This window comes from Osmerus mordax, chromosome 19, assembly GCF_038355195.1.
Source record: "Osmerus mordax isolate fOsmMor3 chromosome 19, fOsmMor3.pri, whole genome shotgun sequence".
Lineage (NCBI taxonomy): Eukaryota > Metazoa > Chordata > Actinopteri > Osmeriformes > Osmeridae > Osmerus > Osmerus mordax.
Genome location: NC_090068.1, coordinates 13,030,634 through 13,039,909, shown reverse-complemented (window position 1 = coordinate 13,039,909; position 9,276 = coordinate 13,030,634). Strand labels below are relative to the sequence as shown.

General features: G+C 48.3%; 1 protein-coding gene across 2 annotated transcripts; it reads left to right on the top strand.

Annotated features, from left to right (window-relative positions):
• The first annotated feature begins 376 nt into the window (after positions 1-376).
• LOC136963024 (ubiquitin carboxyl-terminal hydrolase 2-like) lies at positions 377-9,090 on the top strand. Of its 2 annotated transcripts, none has more exons than XM_067256996.1 (12): positions 377-905; positions 4,356-4,403; positions 4,933-5,056; positions 5,540-5,651; positions 5,824-5,934; positions 6,070-6,134; positions 6,460-6,563; positions 6,670-6,750; positions 6,862-6,940; positions 7,260-7,367; positions 7,843-7,963; positions 8,312-9,090. In XM_067256996.1, exons 1-12 carry the CDS (start codon positions 747-749, stop codon positions 8,394-8,396), a joined length of 1,197 nt encoding a protein of 398 aa, XP_067113097.1. In that variant the 5' UTR covers positions 377-746; the 3' UTR covers positions 8,397-9,090. The 2 variants fall into 2 exon arrangements, with proteins under 2 accessions (XP_067113097.1, XP_067113098.1); XM_067256997.1 differs by lacking the exon at positions 377-905 and adding an exon at positions 2,769-2,792.
• The last annotated feature ends 186 nt before the right edge of the window (positions 9,091-9,276 follow it).

Below are 9,276 nucleotides of genomic sequence, written 5' to 3'. Positions count from 1 at the left end.
AAGGTTAATGCCATAGGGGTAAGGGGCAACAGTGAGGGTTAGTGTTGAAAGCATAGAGGGAGAACGAGAGGGAAGGAGGGAGAGAAGTGGGAGGGAGGGAGGGAGGCTGTTTTACATAATGCAGGAATTGTCTAATAACTTAAATATTTAAGTGCAATATGTTTTCATGCACATTATGAGTTAATCAGCATGTAACCTACATCATGTGGACACATTCAGATAGATACATCTCTCTTTCATCTCCCTGTCTCCACTGCCTCGCTTTCTCTCTCTCCTTCCACTTCTGTGAATGGGAGAATTTCTCCCCCTCTCCGTTTGACGTCTCAACAAGCGTGAGGCATTTCGTGACGTCAGCCGACTCCGAGGGGGCGTGTGCAGTGCGTAGTAAAACGAAAGAGCAAGCCGGTTCGCGTTTGTTCTTCGACCTACACACATTACCGAGAGGACGTAGCCTACGGTGCAGTAGGAAACGGATAAAGCTCTCTGCATCTGCAAGCTCAACAGTGTGCGAGTTAAAGGCAACCACAGGCCAGTGGGATAGACGGGACCAAATTATTGTACAAGTCTGCTCTGTGGTGCACTTCACTTAGATTGATCGGCTACGTCGTAAGAATTGATCAGCCTACCTTTTCAAGTACACTTAGCCTACCCAGGACCAGGTTATATCGCGATTGCAGTAGTAGACAACTTTTCATCGCCGACAGACAATTCATTGAAGCGTCCGCTGTAGACGACACCGCGCCATCATGCCGAGTATGCGACAGTCATACACGGTCACTGTTCCCGAGGAGGCTCCTGCCACCGCGTTCCCCTTCATGAAACAAGACCTGCGGCGGAAAAGCCCTCCAATGTCGCGATCCATGTTGGTGTCAACATTTGTGGGTCTCCTTATCAATCAAGCAAAGGTGAGTCTAAACTGTAGTGTTTGCGTAGGGGTTGAGACTAATTGGAAGTGGGCTAGTGATAGCGGACAGTGGGCTCATTAATGATGCCACTTGATGGACAGTCATATTTGGTTGCATTTCCACCAACTATAGACAGAAATCCGCATGTTGTTCTCATCACCTACGTAGGAGACGTTGCCAGAGAGCATCCGATTTCTTGGGAAAAGCTCAAATTCGAGATGTGAAACTGCACTGGCTTGGTTTCAACAGTCAGTAAAGCCTGCAACAAGTATTGTAATTCAAGAAGCATAGCACACGATACGCAATCCATGAGTTGTTGAGCTCCTTCAAAGTAGGAGCAAACGGAAGGCGTTTAATACAGGATAGGTTTGATATAGGACTGGTTTCCAACAGGACTATTGTAGATTTAGTGGCCTATCGGTGCAGATGATGAATAGAATGAAACGGTGCAAGTCGCACTTTTAACGCCGTCTTGGTTTTTGTTATAAAACTCGTTTAGTTTTCAGGGTGTGCAATGGGAATTACGATATTGACGATTTTGTTAAAACTCTGTCCGTAAAGGTTTCCTATACGTTGTTGTGGCGCTCGGTAGCTGACCGCAGCATGTTCCCGAGGTTAACCTCGCGCGGCTGGCTGAGTTATGTAACACGACGCGGAGCAAAGGGCGTCCTCTCAGCCTCTGGCGGCGGAGTGAACACTGTACACCCAGCTGTACTCTTTAGCTCCTTAATGTAAGCCTATATTCAGATCATCTGTAAGGAGTCTAGAAACATAATTCTATGCTTGCACAACCTGGTCATAATCACCAGCTAAGTGTGTAAGTCTATTTAGAGAGTGGGAAGCAGGCATATTACAGAAACATATATTTTTTTATATACTATCACTCTTGACCTTAGTGTGTCCATTAATAACATTGTTGTCATAAGTAGGCACAACCTGTTGCTTCAGGTATCTTGAAGTGACCCCAGGGGAAGGCAAGTCGACCCACTGTCCCCCTCAAACACCCTTCTCACCCTCCCCTCCTACCAGAGGTCACACTGACCCCCTCCCCTCTTAAAGGGGGTCAAATCGGCCCCCCTCCCCTCATAGAGGGGTAAATATTCCCCCCCTCCTCTTCTACCAAGGGTCACAGTGACCGACCGGCAGAATGGTCTGGTTCTCCATGGCCGTGGTTCAAGAAGGCCTCTATCAGCACCCGCAGGTGATAACCTGGTTCTCCTTACGTAACCAAGACACCTTCAGCTAATCAGGAGCATATCTGCCCTGTGTCAAAGTAACAATTAGGGTGTGCACATCAGCTATGTACTCAGAGATAAGGGCCTTCTGTGAGAATGCTGGCGTTATCTTGATGCAGGAGGGAGTCCCTGAACAGCCCATGCTTTATGAGCTTGGGCATGGCATGCTGTGCTGCCATCAGCCCAGGCTGCTAATAACTGTCTTATCGTTCAGATAAAACAATCTGATAGGCATGTACAGAAGTGTTCTCTGTGTGTGTGTGTGTTTGTGTGTACACATGTGTTTGTTCCAGAGAGGACATATTCTGCTAGGAGCAGAAGAATGTCTGTTGGTGTTCTTTTTTAGAGTGAGAAGCATGCCTTAAGTGTGTGTGTGTTTGTCTGTGTGTTTGTTTGTTTGTTTGTGTGTGTGTGCGTTACTCAGTCACAGGATGTTTGGCCCCCAGCATTACAGTAAGATTGGAACAGAGCGTTCCTCTCTAACTTCAGCCTGTGCCAACCAATGGCATGCCTCCATTCTCTGGTCTTAGCTGGGGAGTGAGCCAATGAGAGCGTCCGTCTGAGTGTGTGACATCAGAGTCCCTGCCTTTCTCCTGTTACTTCAAACACAAGACGGACAGCAAGGAGGGCGTCCTGCTGGCTCGCCGGATAAGTGAGCGTAGCATGTCGGCTGAGGCCTTACCGCAGCGGGTTTGAATCCGGCCCTTGGCCCTGTGCTGCATGCCTTCCCCCCCCTCTCTCTCTGTCTCTCTCGGTCTCTCTCTCGGTCTCTCTCTCGGTCTCTCTCTCGGTCTCTCTCTCGGTCTCTCTCTCGGTCTCTCTCTCGGTCTCGCTCTCTCTCTCTCTCTCTCTCTCTCTCTCTCTCTCTCTCTCTCTCTCTCTCTCTCTGCCTTTCCCTCTCTCTCTGTCACTCTCTCTCTCTGTCTCTCTCTCTCTCTCTCTGCCTTTCCTGTAACAAACGTTCCTGTCCTTCATTTCAAACTGTCCTACAAAGCATGAAAAATGCCCCGTAAAATACTGTACATCTGTTACAAGCCATACATCAGCCGCTCCTGATGTATGGCTTGGGTGACAGTTTGCGTGAGGGTGCAGAGGTGAAGTGTGGCTCGTTGACCCTCTCAAGCCGTTCCACCTGAACTCTGCTCCAAGCAGGCGTGAAGCCAGCAAGCCTAGAGAGCAGCTTGTGAACCAGGACCTCATCCACAATCCCTGGAAATGCAGCTGCGTGGTTTGCGAGGAAGATCACGCATGGAAAATATTAGTCCCATTATCCATTAACCCAGCCTGTAGTTTAGCCCAGCCCCCAGGAAGACCGGGGGTCATATCCAGGCGATCTGTCACCACAGCTAAAAGGGATTCACTCCAGAACCAGGAGACCAGCTCTGACATGCCACTCTCACTCAGTCCTTTATAAGCATTCATGTACGGTTACAAATATGGTTAGGGATGAGGACAATGACATCAGCAAGCTGTGTTCTTTAGCTTGGCTTGCATAACTGAAGGTAGATGATCAACCATCCTTAAGCCAGAGGAGTTTGTTACTCTCATCCCTCCCATGCCTCGGTCTGACGTCACCGTGACAGCAGCTGTGAGTGACAGGGATCTGAGCCTATCACATGACGTTAGGAGGGGTGTCGTTTCCTGGAACGACACCCAGAGCAGATCTGTCTTAGATTCCAGCAGTCCTGGAGTCATGTGATGCTGGTGACAGTGTGGTCACGCACTTACTCACACACACACACACACACACACACACACACACACACACACACACACACACACAGCCACACAGCCACACAGCCACACAGCCACACAAACACACAAACACACAAACACACAGCCACACAAACACACAAACAGCCACACACAGATTCAGACACAGTGCTGTGTCTCTTTACGCTGTAAACATGCAGAGATTTTGATGGCCTGCTGGCTCTGTTATCACCCACAGATATGATTTAGTTTTGTTGAGTAGATTGTGTGCTGGAACACCTAACTAACTCCTGTCTCGCACTAACCAACTCTTGCAGTTTTTTAATTGAAAACTATAAGCAAAACACACAACACAACATCCCACCCAGGAGAGGAGACACGTACGAGTCCTGCTGGGTTCCTGGGTTTTGTAAAACGGTGCTCTGAAGCTAGCCATGTGCTGAAAGTGCGTAGGAGGAAGCCATTTTGATTCTGCAACATAACAACCCTGTTTCTCTCTCAGAACAAGACTCCACAGGGCTTGGTGGGACTTCGTAACCTGGGCAACACCGTAAGTACACCATAACCAGCACCTGTGTTATGGACTAAATACAAACATGTCTGCTGTGACCAGCAGCTGTGTGTGTGAGAGAGTGTGTGTGTGTGTGTGTGTGTGTGTGTGTACTGTACTACAAACAAGCACATGATCACTGTATGATCCTGCACGTGGGTGTGTGTGTTGCCTGCATGTTTGTTTTGAGCAAATACTGTTGTTGCTCCTTATTGAATATTCCACTTGTCCTCCTCTCTTGTCCCTTCCTTATAAATGATCTCCTCTCCACTCCTATTCTCTCCTCTCTTCCCCCTTCCTCCCCCTCTCCACTCCTATTCTCTCCTCTCTTCCCCCTTCCTCCCCCTCTCCACTCCTATTCTCTCCTCTCTTCCCCCTTCCTCCCCCTCTCCACTCCTATTCTCTCCTCTCTTCCCCCTTCCTCCCCCTCTCCACTCCTATTCTCTCCTCTCTTTCCCCTTCCTCCCCCTCTCCACTCCTATTCTCTCCTCTCTTCCCCCTTTCTCTCCCCCCCCTCCTCTATGTCCAGTGTTTCATGAACTCCATCCTGCAGTGCCTGAGCAACACCCCTGAGCTGAGAGACTACTGTCTGAGGGGCTGCCACCGCTCCGACCTCAGCCCTGCCTGCCAGGCCAAGGCTGCCCTCATGGAGGGTAAGAGCTCTCAACACCCTGACCGACCCCTGACCCTATCTGGAACAGTGCGTAGACAACAGACCTGCTGCTTGTCCTGTCTGCTGTAGATGGAGGCTTCTACTCCAGCCCACACGCTTGATCGTCTGATGTTTAGCTTCAGACGTGACACAGCATACACATGTTTGGATCAAGGGTGTTTATAACACAGAGATAATCCACACAGCCCCGTTTAGGAGATGGTTAACAATTCCACTTTTACTCTGTTCAGCTTGTTTAAACCTGAATGTTCCACTTCATGGCTGTTGCCTACAATGTCACCCCTGTTAAATAAGTTTTCTTATTTCCTTCTCTCGCTTTCTCTCTCCCCTGCACTTTGTCTTTCGTTCTGTGTCTCTCTCTCTGTCTCCCTGTCTCTCTCTGTCTCTCTCTCCCTGTCTCTCCCTCCCTGTCTCTGTCTCCCTGTCTCTGTCTCCCTGTCTGTCTCTTTCTCTCTCTCTCCAGAGTTTGCCAAGCTCACTCAGTCTCTCTGGTCTTCGGTCTCTACGGAGCCCATCAGCCCGTCAGACTTCCGGACCCAGATCCAGAGACACGCCCCCAAGTTTGTGGGATACAAGTAGGTGCTCCTCTGAACAGGCCGGAGCGTCCACATGAGCGTGGCGTGACGACGTGCATCCTCATGCGTTTGGCTCATGCGCTTGCTTATTTCTATCTCTTCTAAACCTCTTCCTCCACTTTCTCTCTCCCTCTATCAACTTTCTGGCTCCTCCCCTCTCTGGCTCCTCCAGTCAGCAGGATGCCCAGGAGTTCCTGAGGTTCCTATTGGACGGGCTCCATAACGAGGTGAACAGAGTGAGGGTGAGGACGAGGGTTCCCATGGAGGACATCGATCACCTCTCGTAAGTCCTGGTCTAACCTGCACACACACACACTCTCACACACACCTAACCCTACACACACTTAAACTTACACACACACACACACCGACTGATCTACCCAGGGTCAGAGTCTAACCTGTATGACTCTGCTCCCAGGGACAGTGAGAAGGGGATGAGGATGTGGAACAGATACCTGGAGCGGGAGGACAGCAAGGTGGTGGGTGAGTACCTTAATATTATACCGGGAGTCAGGTGGCTGAGCGGTTAGGGAATCGGGCTAGTAATCCGAAGGTCGCTGGTTCGATTCCTGGCTGTGCAAAATTACGTTGTGTCCTTGGGTAAGGCACTTCACCCTACTTGCCTCGGGGGAATGTCCCTGTACTTACTGTAAGTCGCTCTGGATAAGAGCGTCTGCTAAATGACTAAATGTACCTGGCAGACTGGCTCTGGAGGTCACTGTTGAGTGTTGTTCTTTAACTGTGTGTGTGACTGTGTGTGTAAACCAGTGTGTAACAGTGTGTTCCTCTGTGTGTGTGTGTGTCATAGATCTGTTTGTGGGGCAGCTGAAGAGCTCTCTGACCTGTAGTCACTGTGGCTACTGTTCTACAGTGTTTGACCCCTTCTGGGATCTCTCCCTGCCAGTCGCTAAGGTGAGACACACACACACACTTATGGTAGGAACATGTGCTACATGTTTTTTGTTTAAAACATTCACGCATGCCCACACACATTCTAAATCATAGTTGGTTTTCCCAGAAGAGCACCGGGGAGGTGAATCTGATGGACTGCATGCGTCTCTTCACCAGAGAGGACGTCTTGGATGGAGATGAGAAACCGGTGAGTCTGAACACAGACGTGTTTGCTTTGAGTCCGTGTTCACATGTTGGTCGTCCCTGGCCTCAGCTGTGTGCCCTGACCATCCCTGACCACGTCTCTCCCTCCTCTCAGACCTGCTGCCGGTGTAAAACCAGGAGGAAATGCACCAAGAAGTTCACCATCCAGAAGTTTCCTCAGATCCTTGTGCTTCGTATCCTTCCGGTTGCTTCGTGATTGGATCTGTACAGCTGCTGTGTAATCTGTGTCCTAAGAGCAGTCAGGACGACCTTACAGCTGAGTTAGGCTGTACGAGATTTTGTTATTATTGTTGTGTTTAGTGAATGAGACTTTATTTAATAAGACTTTATTTATGAAGCACATTTCATACAAGATTTGCAGCTCAATGTGCTTTACATAAATCAATAAAAACAATAATACAAGTGATAAAAGTAATTTAATAGAAATGTAATAAAAAGAGAAGTGTTTCCCCTGCCCAGTTGTCCTGTTCCTTGACCAGGATTTTCTCCCAGACCTCAAACGCTTCTCTGAGTCTTGCGTCAGAACCAGCAAACTCTCCACCTTCGTCAACTTCCCTCTCAAAGACCTGGACCTCAGAGAGTTCTCCTGGGACGGCAGTGGTGAGTTTCCCCATGTTCAGGACCAGCACCACACCAGTCTGATCATGTTCAGGACCAGCACCACACTAGTCTGATCATGTTCAGGTTCAGGACCAGCACCACACTAGTCTGATCAGGTTCAGGACCAGCACCAAACTAGTCTGATCATGTTCAGGACCAGCACCACACCAGTCTGATCATGTTCAGGACCAGCACCACACTAGTCTGATCATGTTCAGGACCAGCACCACACCTGTCTGATCATGTTCAGGACCAGCACCACACTAGTCTGATCATGTTCAGGACCAGCACCACACTAGTCTGATCATGTTCAGGACCAGCACCACACTAGTCTGATACCACTACTGTTCTTCTCTTGGCTAGTAAGGGATTTGAGTAACTAAATAAAAATAAACGGTTAACTCAATCTGGTGATAGTTACCCACTTCAGAGATAGGAACTAATACGACTTCTTCTCTCCCGTCTGTCTGTGTAGCTGATGCAGTGTACAACCTCTATGCAGTCTCCAACCACTCAGGGACCACCCTGGGGGGGCACTACACTGCCTACTGCAGAAACCCCGTCCTGGGGGAGTGGTACAACTACAACGACACAAGGTACGCAACTTCCTGTGTGTGTTGGTGTCCATTGACGTCTGCTAGCGCGTGTTAAAGATGTTAGCGTCTGTTAGCATCCTTTAGCATGCATTGGCCTTTGTGAGGGCATGGCTGTTTTAGTCTCTGCTAGTGGCTGCTAGCTTGTGTTAGCATCTTCTAGCGTGTGTTAGCATATGCTAGCGTGTGTTAGCATCTGCTAGTGGCTGCTAGCTTGTGTTAGCATCTTCTAGCGTGTGTTAGCATCTGCTAGCGTGTGTTAGCATCTGCTAGAGTGTGTTAGCATCTGCTAGCGGCTGCTAGCGTGTGTGTTTATGACTGTTAACACGCATTTCTGCTTCCTGTCTGCAGAGTGAGTCCCATGTCGTCTAGTCAGGTGCCCAGCAGTGATGCTTATGTGCTGTTCTACGAACTCTCCTCCTCCTCACACATGTGAGCAACATAGGCTGCTGACCGGTTGTAAGGACTGGCCTTATAGACTCATCTTATAGACTGGCCATACAGACTGGTTTTATAGACTTCACACAGCCTGCAGGCCAGCCATACAGACTGATGGCATGGATGTACAACAGATCAAATGGACTCGACACAAACGTGTGTGTGCGCACGCGCATCAGAAAGACCTTGTTTTACATGTCTCCTGCTTAATGCACTTTGACGAGGGCATGTCCACCGCACACTGGAGAATGTGTTTTCAGTTGGTGTCTAAACATACAGAAATATGTTGTAACAGATTATACTGAAATTCCGTACTCTTAATAGTATCTGCGACCTCTGACTATGGCGCCATCTAGTGGTGGAAGTGTGTAACTCCATAGAGCTGTTTGTGGTGGTCTGTTTTCTCCTCCATGCTATTACGTAGAGGCATGGAGAGACCGTCTGAACAAATGATGATGTCTTAGCTAAATGGAGAGAATGTCTTTTAACTAAATGTTTTATTTTTGTATTTATGGAGAATGTGGCTGTACTGAAGTACTAATGATATAAAAACGTCTCTGTTTTCGGAGAGAATTAATATAATGCTGAAAAGACTACTTGAAGTAACCGCTGAAGAACAAATGACAGTACGTTGAATGTTTTTGAAAAGTTACATAACTTAAAATTAATAAACCAGAACAATAAAACAAGGTTTTCTTGTTGTTTGAATTGATAAGTGGGTGTGTAAAAATACAGTACTTTACATCTGTGAAAACACATTTTGGGGTGATTTTGTACATTCAGTGCCCTCAGCTGTTAATACACCAGCTGACATTTGAACTCTGGAAGAAAAACAACAACAGAGTTCTTGTTGTATCTAACTGTGTCCACTGAGGGGC

What these genes read in the sequence shown, in the direction of transcription:
- LOC136963024 (XM_067256996.1), top strand. Translation starts at nt 747, where the DNA reads ATGCCGAGTATGCGACAGTCATACACGGTCACTGTTCCCGAGGAGGCT. An exon ending in TCCTTATCAATCAAGCAAAG is followed by an intron (nt 906 to 4,355) that starts GTGAGTCTAAAC and finishes TTTCTCTCTCAG; the next exon opens with AACAAGACTCCACAGGGCTT. An exon ending in GAGGACATCGATCACCTCTC is followed by an intron (nt 5,935 to 6,069) that starts GTAAGTCCTGGT and finishes CTCTGCTCCCAG; the next exon opens with GGACAGTGAGAAGGGGATGA.